At 34.8% G+C, this 17249-nt stretch overlaps 1 protein-coding gene across 1 annotated transcript in view; it reads right to left on the reverse strand.

Moving 5' to 3' along the window:
* RYR3 (ryanodine receptor 3) overlaps window positions 1-17249 on the reverse strand; it is a 753032-nt gene that overhangs the window by 58369 nt on the left and 677414 nt on the right. The window contains 10 exon segments of the mRNA XM_074289179.1: window positions 531-607; window positions 1109-1188; window positions 1339-1399; window positions 1402-1440; window positions 2743-2796; window positions 4953-5004; window positions 5487-5593; window positions 7401-7497; window positions 10552-10664; window positions 13757-13888. Of these exon segments, the coding sequence (XP_074145280.1) occupies window positions 531-607; window positions 1109-1188; window positions 1339-1399; window positions 1402-1440; window positions 2743-2796; window positions 4953-5004; window positions 5487-5593; window positions 7401-7497; window positions 10552-10664; window positions 13757-13888 (812 nt within the window).

The following is a 17249-nucleotide window of genomic DNA, read 5'->3' on the forward strand; positions in this document are numbered from 1 at the left end:
TCTTTTTACCTTTCAGGGATAGATGATACCAATATTTGTACAAATTTGAAAAAAACAGCACCAGACCACATTGTAGTTATGGATAATATAATTTAAAGCTGGTTAATCATCTTAATGGGAAGTTTAATTTTCTTACTTTTCCACTCACTTTAGGTTTGGCTTTCATTGGAATTTATCTAAGGAAGGACTCAGTGTGTCTGTACATGCTCCCTTGATCTTTGAAAGGAAAATTTAAAAAGAGTGAGAGAAAGAGATGAGACCCAGAGGATGGTAAAATTTGATGACTCTAATAAAGACAAAATAAATTTTGTCTTTTAATTAAATGGTGTTTGAAAATTGATCGGAAAGCTACAGGCATCTAAAATCTAATTCCTAATCTCTAAGCCTGAGCCTCTAACCTCTCCAAAATGTTCTAAAATGCCTGTTCCTCTCTCATAACAAGCTCCTGATAAGTTGCCCCTTTGATGGTCTTGGTTACTTGAGTAAAGTGGAATTGGGAAACATGTCATAATTATTTTTCTCTCATTTACCTGCAAGACTGCATAAGACCAGAGAGGCTTTGAAAGAATCCAGCATCCTTTTTCTCCTTTAGATAGTCCAGCATTTTCTGCATTGGAAATATATTTTACAGAGATAAGCAATAAACATTTTAATATCACATATTATTGGATGTCTCAATTTTTTTTGAAGAAATGACACAGCCCCATTGGTGGAGAATATTTTACTCTAGAAGAGTATTTCTTGCTCATGTAGTACCTTGAGTAATAATATCTTACTTTGTTATGTAGTAAAGGTTTCTATTCAGCAAAAGAACATTTCAATGCAATATTCCCTACTCAAATATTGATGAAATAAGTATTCTGTTTCTTTAGTAACAAGAGAAATATAGGCACTGATTAAACTCTATTATGGGGAACTCCTAGCCTTATTACATATTTTGCATTAACCACAGGTATTCATTCAATGGTCATCAATGATGAGAATAGATACTAATAGTTTTATTGCCACCTATATTCTTTAGGCAACAGCCTAAAGAGCATGTCATTCCCCAAAGACCTGAGATTTGGGAATGTTCCTGAGCTTCTATCTATATGTGGAGTACTATTACCTGCTGCACTCCAGGATTGCCCCCATTCAGAATGGCAATGCCAAGCTTCAGAGTCTCTACAACCATGGGTCCCATCTCGCCTATCATACCAAAAATAGAAGAAAGAATCATTACATCTCAATTTAAGTAACTAGAAACAGCACCAAACTTTAGACAGTTTCCAGTCAGAAATTTTATAGTATTAATATAATTGTCTCCAGGTTTAAAAAAATGCCAATACAACAAAATACCTTTACTAGCACTAATCATCTGAAGGACCATCTCTGCAGCACCACGGTCATGCAAGCGAGCTGTTGCTGATAAAGAGTTTTCTGTTTCTCCATTTCTTTTTCCTGAATAAGAAATAGTATAGGAAAATCTTACTAGTCAGAATATTAAGAGATGTATGTATGTGTAGTGTGTATGTGATGTATAAATATATATGTGTATGTATGATATAAAGTATATAATTATACATATAGATATTTAAAGAGAGAATGAGAATAAATATAAATTCATAGGAGGTTACAAAACATAATAATCACAAGGAAAAAAAATCTTTGGAATGAATTTCTTATTCTCTTTCCCTTATTTCAAAGCAGTTCATCTTTACTTCATTCATATTAGGAAGGCTAAATCCCATTCTGTGAACTAATTAGTGGAACATGTTTCTTTCACTTTAATTCATATAAAAGGAAAATTTAGCCCACAGAGTGTTTTCTAATACCTCTTTATGCTTGGTGGCATAGAGTGAGCTTACTCAAGAGAGGTATAGTATAAAAGAGCCACTATGATTTTCTATGTATTTGGAGAAACTTCTTTTCATCCAGAATGCCTAGGGTATAGATATTCTGGTTGCAAAAGAGTTACTGTATAACATACATAGATAACTAGTTTTCAGAGATCAAAGGACCTCATATCTAGAGATGGAAGGGATCTTAGAGGTTATATTGTCATTACAAATGAATGAAAACTAGGGAGAACTAGGGAGATTAAGTAGTTTGCTTATGGATCCATTGGTCAGATGAGTTGTAGAGATGGGATTTGAACACAGTTTCCTGATTCCAAATCCTGTGATCTTTTATTACACCATGAAGAAAAATAACAGGTTAAAGAGAGAAAAGAATGATAATGGGTTAATATGCTTAATTAAGCCATATTCTTGTATTGGTGTGTGTGTGTGTGTGTGTGTGTGTGTGTGTGTGTGTGTGTGATGTAAAAGAGAAATAGAGAAAAGAGAAAGGCAAAAAGAGACAGAGTCCAATCAAGAGACAGAAAGAAAGAGATAAGAGTAGAGAGAACTTTGATAAATGGATTCCTTAAAACTTCAGAAGACAGAGAAAATGATCCATTAAAAAATGTTGAGCTATACAAGGACTATTCCAAAGTAGCATAAGTAACCCAAAGCATAATTAGTTTTTATAGTTTTATGTCCTTATTTGTTGTTGAATATTTCTAAAGCTCAGGGGTACAGGACACATTGTAATTAGTGTCTATAGAATGAATAGATAGTGTTTGCAGAATGAGTAGTAAGGATGCTATATTCCCATTTCTCTCATTATCCCAGGCAGCCATCAGAGTAGTCACTTTCCTGGGTTCCTGATATGCAGGCTTGGAAGGGGGTTTCCAGTGTTCAAATTCTGAAGAAGACTCACTTCAAAGGTCTTTTCCTTTTCCTCTTCCTCCTCTTCTTCACCACTCTGACAACTCTTTATTACATTGAACAGAAATTGGGTGGAGACAGAAGAGAAAGAATAATCAAATGAAAAGCCAATCCCATGAAATCACTATTTTTCTATGCCGTTTTCTGGGAGCAGGGGACAGAAGATCATTCACAGGAACTTCATGATCTCTAATCTTTTCAAAGGAAGAAAACTTTTGACAAATGGAAAAATCATACTCTAAATCCCTTGTTTGCAGATATAAAGAAGAATGGCAATTATTATCACAGAATTAATGATAGAAGTAGTGTGATACTTCCAAGAAGCCCTTTTCTCCCTAAAAACAGGGTTGGTTCTTTACTTACTTGTTTTGTTTCACAAACCACCCTTCAAAATCTGGTAAAATCTATAGACCATTTTTAAGAATAATAGTCTTAAATGCATAACATAAAATATATAGTATTACAAAGGAAACTCATGATATTTAAATACAATTATAACAGTTTATTTAAAAAATCATGGATCCAAGGTTAAGAACTCCTGCTACAAAGTCAGGGTGAGACAAATGATAGGAAATAGGAAGTAATTCCATTCTTGGATATTAGTCTAGAGGCTTTGGCAGCAGCTCTGGGGGAAACTGAGAGGCAATAGATTTAGCAGTATTGGCACTGTGAAAGATGAGGAACTCCGTCCTATTTTGGTACTAGGAGTACCTTGGTAAAGGAATAACTGTACCTATACTCCAATTATAATTACAATGTGTACCTTCTACCATCAACTCAGAAGCCTCTTCTGTTTGTTAAAGAATTGTCACTGTTTGATAAGAAATCTAGAGCCTTACAATTATTTTTTGCTTTTACTATGACAGAACTTAGTTATCTGACCTCTTTCATAGTTCAGTGATCTCTCATTTGTTTCCAATAGTGTACTAAAAACTACCTAACATATTGATATACGAGATTTTTGCCTTATGGGTTCTGATCCTTGACTATTGGATGGACACTATTTGTCTATACTCTAAAAATCTTATTGAGTAGGTTTTAGAGCAAAAGCATATACGTACTTTGTATTGAGCCATTAACACTTTATTATAACAAAACTCTAAAGCTGTTTGAAACAGAAATTTGCAGTTCTTAGGGTAAGTCTTTTTAGGAAGGCAGGAAAGATTGATTAAAATTACCATTCTTGTTATCATAGGAACAATGAGACCAAAAACTCCAGCTTATAAAAGCACTTCAAAATTTGGGAGTAGAATCCCAATCTCTTTATTCCTTGACAGATAACTTCCTAAAAAAAGATGTTTACCTGGAAAAAGAGTGCAACAAAGTTCTGTCGTTGGTCCTCTTCTCTTTTAACAGTTTTATCTGTGACTTGGATGAAGGTACTGATAGCATATTTATTAAATCTGAGGGTAAACAAAGCTGAGAGGGATAGCTAACACTTACACATATGGGTTCCCCACAGAGCTTGACAAGCTAGAAATGTGGGCTAAATCTAATGGTGATATTTGACAAGAATAAATGTAAACTTCTATATGAATTCAAAAAATCAAGTAAGGTGAGATATGATTGGTAAAAATTAATGTTCCTTCATTCTGGATATTTCCTTCATTCTAGATACTCGGCCATGGTTACAGTCAATCTGGAATACTATGAACAGTTCTGGGAAATCATATTTGTAGAACATTAATAGAACGTACCAAGTCATGGTGGCTGTGACAGTGAAGGGGATATGAAACAATATCTAAAAGAAGCTGTGGATATTTAGCTTGGAGAAGACCTGGCAGAATGGTGTATCTTTAGAGATAGTGACAGACAAATCTTTATTTAAGAATTTATATGAGGAAGACAAATTAGGCCTGCTTTTGTTCGATTCATGGTGTTAACTGGGAGCAACAGGGAGGGGTAGGGTTTGCAAGAGGAACATTTTTTATTGATATCAGGAAAAACTTCACAAAATTTTTGAGTTATCCAAAAAATGAAATGGGCTTCCTGAAGAAAGAGTAAATCCCCCCCTTTTTAGGACCTTCAAATGGTAGCTGAATAAACCCACGAAGCCACGAAGGTTATAGGTGGAATTCCTGAAAGAGATGACTAATAAAGTCCATTTTAATTCTGATATTCTATGGGAAAAATTCAAGCAATAAAAATCTCAAACGAAAAGGTGAGGGAGTGAAAGCTTAAAATAAGAAAATTTATACCTACCTTGGCCATCATGCCTGAATAGGCAGTATAAAGAGGGTCATCCTCCAAATGGCTAGGAAAAAGGGAGAAAAAAGGTATTACTAACACCATGGATATGTCTGCACTAGACTATTACTGATCTATTGTTATCAGTCATCCCTAAGGAATGATTAGGTCATATGCATTATCAAATAGTAAGAAATGCCTTTATGAATCATAAAAACCATCTTGGTAAGATACAGGGAAGCCTAAACCCAGAGATGACCAAGACATGATGCAGTGATAATGGCTAACAGATTCTATGTGATTTTTCAAAAACAGTTTGTTCCTGCTCAGTCCTTATTTACATGGAAAGAAAGGGATAATCTCCTAATATAGGTTTTTAAGATCTTTGCTTCAAGATGACAGGGGATGTTTGAGAGGAATGTTTCCTCTATACCCATCACTCTTTTTAGGAAGTAAGACCTGGGGTGTGTTGGCTGAACTAGCTACTATTTCAGGTCTAAGAGTTACAGAGTTGGGAGGAAAGGTATGAAAAGGACGGATAGTACTGACCTTTTCTCAGTGAGAGCATTCCGACTGAAATGGAGAATGATCTGATGAAGTGGATCTGGTTGCTTTTCAGCTTCTTCCTCTTCTTCCTCCTCTACCTTTGGAGGTTTCTAATCAATACAGTCAGGATTTAGAGGAATATGTTAGCAGGAGACCATAATTTCCTTCCCCTCCCCCCCAATCACATGCATTTGGAAAGACAGAGAAGCACAAGACACAAAGCAAATTATACTGAAAGCATAAAAAAACCCTGTTAAAACATTTATTTATTTCCAACTGGAATCTCTTAGGATGCAACACTTGGGAAATATTTTAAATCCCTCAACAGAAATGTTTTAATTTTGGGGTTAAAAATTAATTGTAAAGAAAAGCAGAGAAGAAAAAAGAAAGCTCAACAAAGGTAAAATGCTACAGACCCTATTTAGCAGAAACCCCTTGCAGGTTTTGGCACCAGACTCCAAGATGGGCCCCATTGGAATTCAGCTGAGGGACAGAACCCCACTGGTCAAAGTCAGAGGATAATTCCCTTGGAGAGCTAGACTAGGGATTAGGTGGGGAAGTGATAAACCAAATGAGCCATCGGGATGCAAAATCCTGAGCCTGGTTCAGCCCAACACCAATTCATATTTTCTAGCTCTTTGTTCTCTTTCAGACATCTACTGTTTTCCTGGGACACCACTTTAGAACTGTAAACCTGACAGTTCATCCTCAAACTCAAACCAGGCGTCTGTCCATTTCCTTTTTGAAAGAGGATACAGGAGCTGTTACCTAAGAGAAAGTGATTTTGTGTCAGGCCCTGGAAGAAATTGGTGAAAGTACCAGGAGAAGGGGCACTAATCAGTGAATGTTTACTAACCATCTGTTATCTATATGCTATTATGAGTGTTTCAGAAAGAAAATTAAGGGCAGTAAATTTTTTCAATTTCCAGTTTCACAGGAAAAAGAAATGTGGGCAAGTTAAACAACTACTTTTTTCAGAGAGGAAGAAGTAGAAAAAGGAGAGAAGAAAGAAAAAAGAGAAGAGAAAATTTAGAAAAAAGAAGACAGAGAAAGGAAAAAAGATGGTGAAAAAAAGATGGAATGAGAAAGTTAAAAACAAAAAAAGCCTAAGAACCCAAGTGGTAGAATAAGAAAAATAGAGTAAAAAAGACCAAAGAAAAGAAAGATACACAAACATACTCTCTTTTCTAACCTGCCAACACACATCCACAGACACACAATACACACCCACACACCCATACCCACACAAAGGAATTTGAGTATGTGGGGAGAGAGAGAGAGATGATGATGACATACATATATTAATAAAAGGAGAGCTTTTCTTTTTCTGAAACAATATAAGAGTCTCTTGCTTTGGCAAGGAGGTTTATTTTGCTTCATGGGAGTCACAAAGGGCATCAGAGCAGTTTTTTTTTTTGGGGGGGGATGCAAGGCAATTGGTGTTATGTAACATACCCAAGGTCACACAGCTAGTTAAGTGTCAAGTGTCTGACATGGGATATGAACTCTGGTTTTCTGTATTCCAGGGCCAGTGGTCTATTCACTGAGCCATCTGGCTGCTCCTAGAATAATATTTTTAGGAAGAGGACATATCAAACATTCTTCCAAAAGCTCAGTCATGAAAGTGATAATTGGTTTAAATGTTCTGGTAAGGCAATACAGAGCAACATTTACAAAAAAGGTTGAGAGTTAGCTGGGAAGAGGCTGATGTCTATTGTCAAACGTGTTCAATTTCTTGATTTAAGATAAAATATCCATGATACACTGACAACAGGGTTATTAAGTTCCTATTACATAGCTAATATACCATCTGTGCTCTTGAAAAATATTATTCAAGATCTATAATGCACGCACATACAGATATAAAAATTATATTCACTCACATTGATATCTGCTCCTAGTTTAGTCAATACTTACAGCCAAATCCTGTACTAGTTTTTCTTCAAAGGAATATTCCTCTGTTTCTATCCAAAATCTCTGATAACCATGGAGGAAGAGGTTAATAGAGCGGTGCCTGAGCGAAGGGGTGAAAGTGAGATCAAGAGGGGGTAAATGGAACACTATATTGTAGCTTGGAGGTTAATGATTAGTAAGCAGGCTTGTTTTGTACAATTCTGATCTTCTGATTGGTCAGAGGGAGCAACAGCAAATTTATATCCTTATCTAGGAGAATCAAGCTTCCCCTAAATCCCCAGTCCTTTTTCTCCAACCTCTTGATTTATAGCAACCCCTGAGGATGATAGTAAGTATGGTCAAGCATTCACAGGCTCCTATTTTACCCCTGCTCGTCATCTCTTCCAGTGTTCAGTATGATGCCTCTGTAATGGGGCACATTTCATAGTGGGTGGTCGTGTAGTATATCTGAGATATTTATCTAGTATGACAAAATAGATTTTTAATAGATCTTGGTTATGACTTCTTGACTAACACATCTTCAGAACCTATTTTAAATTATTCTTATGGCACATGATTGATATGTAGAAGGATCAGAAAGACTGTTTCATCTTTTCTCCCCCAGCTATTCCCAGATGATAACTACTAGATACTTCAGTGTTCCTGTAAAAACAAAACTTAAAGTTTTCCATAAAACTTAAAATTTCCATAAAGGAAGGTATGCTTATTAGCTTATCTTTTGAATGCTTAATGAATTCCAGTTATCAATATGTCTACATTTATCCTTTTATGACTGCATGAAAAAAATTGGGTTTCTTTATGACATTTAATCACAAGTCATCTAGAATAAGAACATTAAATAGATGCTACTTCTGAATTCCTTGAGAGAATATGAGCTATTAAAAAGCAATATATGAGAAGGCTGATAGAAGTATGTTGGGGAAGAAAAGAGAGGAAAGAGTTGAAAGGGGAAATAAAACATCAATATTTAATTTGTTTTCCAGTTGATCCAGTCTTTCAGCATCTTCCAGGCTGACCAATCAGAATTTTTTCATAAATTGTACAAATCTGAGTTCCATGATAACATGAAATCATGGATAGGAAAGGAAGAGTGTGCACAAAATTAGGCAGATCTCTCCACAGGTTACATTACCGTTAACATGAGTATAAGCCTGTCATACTGAGTTTTTTCATAAACATTTTCCAGCCAAACCCGTTGGAAGGTGCTCAGGAAGAAATTATTAATTTTGTGTCTGGGGAAAAGCATATAAGGTTTTCACTTGAGAACTAAAATCAGAGAAACAATTTCCAAACAACAAAGTCCATCTCTTCAGTTTTTTGCTTTTAAAGGTGGCCAAAAGGTTAACACTAAGAAAATTAGTAAGGGGAGTATTTTTCCTAATGTTAGCTAATTGGATCATCTTACAAATATCCCATCCCTATATGTGTGGATAAGTCACCAGGGTAAAAAGACAATGAAGTGGTAAGTATTTCATCTGATATACAGTTTAATCACTGACATGATGATCAAGTATTTTAGGAACATAAGATAAACATATGATTACCAAAATGTAAGAACCAAACAAAAAATTTAAGTGAATTGAAGGACAATAATAGCTTTGGAGATTATGTGAATTTTGTCAGCTGATTTAATCTGTGAAATGTTTATTTTAAAGATTATTTTTTGATATCAAAAGAAAAATTTCATGATCAGTGCTAACAGGGCCCATTAAGAAGCCCATTTGTAAGGAACAGGGATTTCAAAGATAGAGGCAAATTGATGTCTTCTAATATATTACTATCTCTAAGAAAAAGAAATGCCATCCCTTTTGCTTTTTATGTTTGGCTGTAAATACTTTTTTTTTTCTACCAGAGTCTCATTGTCCTTAATATACACATTTGTTGTCTTGCGTCCAATCTTAGCAGGAATGCTGTTTGGTTTTATAGTTTCATTCATCTCCAGAGTCCAAGTTGCTTTTCTTGGGAATTCTAGAAAAGTAAAAATACTTCGCAGAGGCCATAATTCTTGGGCGCTGTTCAATCCACAAATCCACTAAACCAAATGAAAATCTCAATTTGTCAAGCAGCTCATTCTTTCCAGAAGAATTTGTGACTATTATTACAGCATGCTGAAGAAAAAATAGGGCTGAGAATTCTTTTGAGAATAAGAATTTGATAAAAACAAAACTCTAAGGAAAGACATTATTCTCTTTAGTTTAAAAATATAATTAATTTATCATTATTAATGCTTCCCCAGATAAGAAATCTGGTAATATCAATATTTAGCCAACTGTTTCATGTTAGTCAGAATCTAGGCCTTCAATATATAGTCAATCTTATTAGCTCCATGGCCAAAGATATTAAATTAATCTAAGTAATAAACTAAGAAAGGTCCAGTTCAGCCCCTCATTATTTCCTTTGCTGACAAAATCTAGCTAAACACATTCCAGAAAATTTTGTATTCTTGTTCATACATTGCTGGGGGTCCAGGAGAGAGGGGGAAATGAAATGACTACAAATAACACTATTCCCCATCACTGGCCCCTCAATGCACCTTCAAACATTAGATGTTAAAATTAGCCACATGTGTTGGATCAAAATAAGAGCTATATATATATATATATATATATATATATATATATATATATATATATATATATATATATATATATATATATAGCACTAAACGTTTTCTCCAGCCTTATTCAGTAGATGTGAAAGAAACACTGTGACTTACTACTGAAGCACCATTCCCATTATGCTTAGGCAGAAGAAAGTGATGTGCTATGATTGGGAAATAAAGACTAAAGCATCTTGGAAAATATCCTTCTTTGCCCACAAAGGAAACCCAATATTCTTCTCAAGACTTGCACTTAGGCATGAGAGCAATCTCTCTGGTCTTTATTGGAGGGATTACATGGAAAGAACTAAATGAGCTAAGGGGAGACTGAGGGAGTAGTGTATTCTTTACATTATTTTTGATTATATAAACCTATGTAAAAATAACAGTAAATCTTTATATGGGTAGACTATAGTCATTTCATAGATGATATATTATTACTATTAGCTAGCTATTTCCATAGGAGAAGAAAGAGATTTCAGATATAGGAGAGGACTTGAATTTTTATTACTTACAAACGTGGCAGAAAAAAACAAATAAAAACAAGGCAAATACCTGGGGAGATTATATAAGGGAGCCATCCTGAAGCAGGCAACCACTGCTCGTTTCCGTTGCTTGGATAAGAGTTTATGCCAGACAGCTTTCTTGGATCGAAGTGGCTGCTCTACCTGTGGAGAAATTATCTACAATGGATTCATGTCAGAGAGCATAGTGAACAGAATACTGAACTGGGAATTATGTGATGTAGATTTTTGGCTATGGGACCCTGGGTAAATCATATACCTTTTTTGGGCTGCAGCATCTTGATCTCTAAAGTGAATAACTGTCTAATGACAGTCTCTAAGGACCTTCTAGCTCCTTTACTTTAGGATTTCTTTAAAATAAAATAAACTTAAAATTGTGACTTTCAAACTTCTAAGAATTTTGGCTTATTGGCTGTGGTCAGCAAAATACAAAATATTTATAATTACACTTTTTAAATCCTATCCATTCTTCAAAGCACAGACCAAAATTTCCCTCCTTTACAAGATTTTTCTTGATTCCCTCTAGTTGAAAATCATTTCTCTTTATTTGATTTTTTATATAGTCCCTTATTAATGTTCTTATTGTATTATATTCTAAACTACTGTATAGTTGTGTGTTTTTGATATGAGGCATATCTATTAACAAGTATATTCCCTTTCTTGGCTTTTAAGCTAAGTAAGCATAAGGTCAAATAGTGCTTTTGCATATAGGAGTTTAAAATATTGTTCAATAAAATACTGGTTCTTGGAGATCATATACCTGGCAACAAGAAGATTATATAATGATTAATTCTAATGAACATAGCTTTCTTCAATAATGAGATGATACAAATCAGTTCCACTTGTTCAGTGATGAAGAGAGCCATCTATACCCAGACAGAGGACTATGGGGACTGAGTGTGAATCACAAGATAACATTTTCACTCTTTCTGCTGTTGTTTGATTATTTCTTCTTCTTCTTCTTCTTCTTCTTCTTCTTCTTCTTCTTCTTCTTCTTCTTCTTCTTCTTCTTCTTCTTCTTCTTCTTCTTCTTCTTCTTCTTCTTCTTCTTCTTCTTCTTCTTCTTCTTCTTCTTCTTCTTCTTCTTCTTCTTCTTCTTCTTCTTCTTCTTCTTCTTCTTCTTCTTCTTCCTTCTTCTTCTTCTTCCTCCTTCTTCTTCTTCTTCTTCTTCTTCTTCTTCTTCTTCTTCTTCTTCTTCTTCTTCTTCTTCCTCTTCCTCTTCTTCTTTCTTCTTTCTTTTTTCTTTTTTTAACTGTTTTGATTTGATTTTTCTTGTGTGGCACGATAATTGCATAAATATACTTGTATATATTGGATATAACATATATTTCACCATGTTTAACATATATTGGACTATTTGCCATCTAGGATAGGGTATGGGGGAAGTAGGGAAAAATTGGACCACAAATTTTGCAAGGGCTAATGCTGAAGAATTGTCCATGCATATGTTTTGAAAAATAAAAAAGCTTTAAATAAAAAAAATTGGTTCTTGGCATTTTTTTCTTCAGACAGTTTACTGTTCTGGATAGTATGGGTCCTCATCAGCCAGAACTTCTATAGTATTTTGATTAGTAAATTTGTAACTCCTCCTCGTCTAATCTTCTAATTCTAATGTGATTCAGAATTTTCATTCCTCAATTTTAAGAGCCCTTTCCTCCTGCTTCCTCTCCCTATACTTTCATCCCATTCAACTTAATCTTACCACTTCCCAATACTTTTCCTAACTACATCTACTCTAGAATATCTCTATCCACCTTTACCTACTTAATATGTGTCTTTGTAGAAGAGTCTGTCCATTGACTTTCCAAAGTCAACTCTTCTGATTGTTCCCTGAACAACTTTCATCTTCAGTCTTTTTCCCTACAGTTTTCTTTCTTGCTATTTAGAAGCATTTACAGATCTACTCATGTTTTAAAAAAGGCTTTCTTAAACTTTTTCCACTCGTGACCCTTTTTTGCCTAAGAAATTTTTATACAACCTCAGGTATATAGGAATATAAAGTAAGTATACAAATTATCATATAATTATACTCTCACATTCAGTTATGTGACTCTATATGGAGTCATGACCATAGTTTAAGAAGCTGTGTTTTTAAAAATACTTTATCTGACCCTGATGTTTCCTCAAATCATTCCCCTATATCTCTCTTCTTGTACACTACCAAACTTTCAAAAAAAGTAGTCCACACTTTCTTTTTTCACTTCCTTATCATCCACTTATTTCCTCTGTATTGGCGTGTAACACCATCTCTTTACTGATCCTGCTTTCTCTAAGATTGCCAATGATTTCAAAGGATAAATCTGAGTTAGCCTTTTCATATTCTTAATCTTACTTCTGCATCTTTTGAGATTGCTAATACTCCTTCACTAGGACAATTTCTTATTTTTTGACTTTTGTGAATAACATTAATCATTCCTCTTGTTTGTCTGGCCATTTCTTTCCAGTTTGTCTCCTATCTTTTTATGACAGGTATCACCTAGGGTTCTTTCTGAAGCCTTTTTTTTTTAACTCTCTTCCTTCTTGATTTCTTTTGCATTCTTAGGTTCAAATATAATCTCTATATAGATGATGCCCAAGTTGATTCAGCTCTAATCTCTTTCACCTGAACTGAATGTGTTTCTGGCTGTGCTACAGAAAACTGAAATCGAATATGTCCAAAATGAAAATCATCATCTTCCCTCCTAAATCTACCCCACCTACAAAAAGAATAACCATTCTCTTAATCAATAAGCTTCATAATTTCAAAGTCAACCTAATGTCTTCTTTCTCTTATGCCCCATTAACTCCATATCCAATCAATCGCCTGGTCTTGTCAATATCATCTCCAAAATATCTCTTACATCCATCTTTTTCTCTTCTCTCACACAGTGATTATTGTACTTCAAAGTCCTCATCACTTCTCATTTAGACTACTAGAGGAGGAAGTGTGGAAGGAATACTAAATTCTAAGTCAAAAGAACTAGGTTCAAATCTTGGCTCTGCTATTTTCTACCTTCATCACTTAACCTCTCTAAGCTTCAGTTTCCTCCACTACTAAAAATTGTAGATTTTACTTGATAGATTATTCCATTTCATCATTAAATCCTCTGATACTATTTTGGATAATAAGTGAATTTCATTACTCCATGTTTTTTCTTGTGATACATAAGGAAAATAATAGAGATGAAAGAGATTATTTCCTCTCCCTTAAAAGTAGGCATGATTCTTGGCTATACAGTTCTAGAGATATTCCTTACCTGCTCCAAATGAAAGACAGCTGCTGAGATCCTTTGCACTCGCTCTACTGTCTTTTCTGGATCAGAGGGCTCCTCATTCTTTAGAACATCCTTATACAGATTAAGTTGCCACTTTACAGCTGGATCATCTGACTGAAAAATGTCACAAACTGTGTTTATCCTTGCCATTGAGTTTATAAAGAGAAACAAGTGGTACTAGATTACCAAGAGAAAAAAGAATACTAAAATGATTTTCCTCTCTGGTCTGCAGAGAACCAACTTTGAAGGTCATACCATTTCAGTGTTTAAAGAAACAAAATTTTCTTTTTCTCTTATTTTTCCTGAGGCACTTTTGTTCTATTTCCACAAATAAAGGAAAGCATACTGATTATATTTCTAATGATCACCATCAGGGAATAATAAATTGACAGGTTAAAATAGAACTAAAAGCAAATGCAAAATTAGAAACAACTACCAGGAAAATCTCAACTATTATGGAAAGTGGGGGATACTGTACAGCAATTTGCAAGAAGTAGAAAGTGGGAGAAATTGTATAATAATTTGCATAGTGATAGTTGTATTTCTGTCACAGTTGAAGGAATATTATTTGTGTCCAAAGTATAGGCTAATTTTCTTCCTTGAGGAAAAGATAAATGCTTCTCGTCTGAGTCATCAGATTGAAATAACAGACTGTTAGGAAGAATGAAGGAAAATGAACCAAAATTTCAAAGGGAAAAATGGGTTCTAAGGTAAAGGAGGGGATATTTGACCATAATAAGGTTGAGGGAAAATAGAAGACTATTAAATAGAGGAGAAGGGGAAGGAAAAGAGGACCTGAATAATTAAAGCTAAAAAAATTTATTTGACATTTTCTAAAGAGCAGAGTGGTGAATGTTCTGAGGAAGAAGCTGATCGCTGTTCCAACAATCATATAGTACAGTAATTGAATGGGTGATAGAGATCATCCAGTAAGGGCAGAAAAAGAAAGAGTAGAAGTAGTTGGTAATTCACTAATTAGGGGTCCTGATGCAATTTTGACAATCTGTTAACAACAAAAAAGAGTTCTGTTGTCTTCTTGAATCATATATTTAAGACATGGTAAAAAATCTCCCCAAACTAATCAAAACTGATGACAACTGGGGCAGCTAGGTGGCGCAGTGGATAGAGCACCAGCCCTGAATTCAGGAGGACCCGAGTTCGGATCTGGTCTCAGACACTTAACACTTCCTAGCTGTGTGACCCTGGGCTAGTCACTTAACCCTAGCCAAAAAAAAAACAAAACAACAAAACTGATGACAACTTCCTCCTTCTTAATTGCATGGGCACAAATGACTCTTTCAGGAAGAATGTAAAAAATACTGACAAATATTATGAAAACTTGGGTAAGAAGCTAGACTATATAGAGGCAGAGATTATATTTTCCTCACTTTTGTCCTTTAGAGAACTTCATAATCTCCAGGAACTCTTTACTCTATAGGATTAAAGGAGCTTTGAAACTCTCACTATCTCAGATAATATCTAATACTGGTGATAGGCCTTCATATTGCTCCTTGGAGGAGCAATTTCTCTGCACCTCTCTTCCCCCAATGCTTTTCAGCTATTTAAAATGCATTGCTTCCCCAAAGGATGATGAGCTCCTTGAAGGCAAGGATTATCGTTTGCCCTTCTTTGTGTCCATAGTGTTTAGCACAGTATCTGGGCACATAGTAGACACTTAATAAATATTTATTGACTCTGACTCTAAAAGAAGAGAAAAATTAATTTGGAAACTGTCTATGAAGATGTCATGTGAGAAAAGAATTTGATTCCTGGATCATGATTTACAATATAAGGTTAGAAAATTTTTAGAAAGAAATGGAGTATACCTTATAAAGTTTGATGAGAATATATATATATATATATATTTCAAATCTAATAAAAAGTATTTTAGAGTAAAATGATGGGGGAAGGATATAATCTCCTGTGTATATCCTACAATTCATTATTATAGCAGAAACCAAAATGAAGAACAAAGCTAGTAGTTAATTTCATAATCTCAAATATCTATAGACAAATGCTCAAAGTTTAGTTAATCATCAAAAGGGGTACTAGAGATCTTAATGTAATGGAGCAAATGATACTCACAAGTATCATCAAGACCTGGTGGAAAGAAACTAATAATGGAACTATGGCTGTCAAAGAAATAAGCTAGAGAATAGGATATATAGTATTGCATAAAAATATACTTATGAGAAATTAAGGAACCATATATTAGGGGAGCAAGATGGAGGATGAAGGTCAATGAAAGGAAGAAAAAAATAACTTTGTCATTGGAGTATATTACAGAGTACTTGAAAAGAAAGAGTGAAAATAGATGAGGACCTAAGAAATAGAACACAAGTAAGGTACAGAGACATGACACGGTGGGGATGAAGTTCTGCTTTCTCCCTTTCTCTCTCCCTCTTTCTCTCTCTGTCTCTGTCTCTGTCTCTGTCTCTGTCTCTCTCTCTCTGTCTTTCTCTTTCTCTCTGTCTCTCTGTCTCTTTCTCTCTCCATTTCTCTCCTGCCTCTCCTCCTTCCCTTCCTCCCCTCTCCAGTAAAAAAAAGCAGAATAGATATTAATTTCTTGGTTTATCTTGGCTTTAATTTCATCCTTCAAAAGGTAGCATAATGTGTAAGAGGAACTACCCTGACTGATTCTAATAGCGAAGGACTTGCTGCTGATGTGGAAATGTTAGGAACTTGGGGAAAGTGATTGCTCCTTTCTCAAGTTATTGATAAAGAAGGAAAAGAAATCTAGGTAAAAGATAACAAGAAACCTAGATTTCAGAGTTTAGAGAAAAGATTAGTAGATTCCTATGTAGTAAAAAGCTTCTACTCAGAAGGGACAAAAAGTGTTTTAAAAAAATCCAAATTCTGAAAACACAAAAGGGAAACAATTTCAATGAGGAGGAAAATTGGGAATTGTCTGAACAAAACAGTAGTGGACATATAGGGAAATTACCAACCAATTTAAATAAACAAACAAATAAACAAACAGAAACTGAATCAAAACCCAGATGCAGCTTATAGGACATGGTACAATCCAAGGTAAGTTTCCAACCAATCACCATGTTAATCAAGGAACTGGCTAAGAAACAAAATTCCTGAAAAAAGGGCCAGGCCTAAACTGCACAAACCAGCAAGACTTGTCAATGACAGGACATAAGCCTTTTGATATATGGAATGGGCAAATAAAGAGGATTGTAAATCCGACCAATTGTAATTTATTGACTATTATTCTGACCAGTAATGAACCTTGAAGGATGGGGATAAGGAACAGAACTAACAATATAAAGTCTGCTCCTGCTTCTTCATTCAGTGGTGTGTCTTGCCAATGGGCACACCTGTTTCTCATGAGAATTGCTGAATAAAGGATTCTTCTTTCACTGTATAAGAATATTGGTTGTAATACTTTTCCTGGACTGCCTTGCAACTGGGGAAGCAGTGGGCAGTAGCAATTTGCCACAAGCTTACTGCCAAACTCTGCTGAGCA

Source organism: Sminthopsis crassicaudata, chromosome 2 (genome assembly GCF_048593235.1).
Source record: "Sminthopsis crassicaudata isolate SCR6 chromosome 2, ASM4859323v1, whole genome shotgun sequence".
Lineage (NCBI taxonomy): Eukaryota > Metazoa > Chordata > Mammalia > Dasyuromorphia > Dasyuridae > Sminthopsis > Sminthopsis crassicaudata.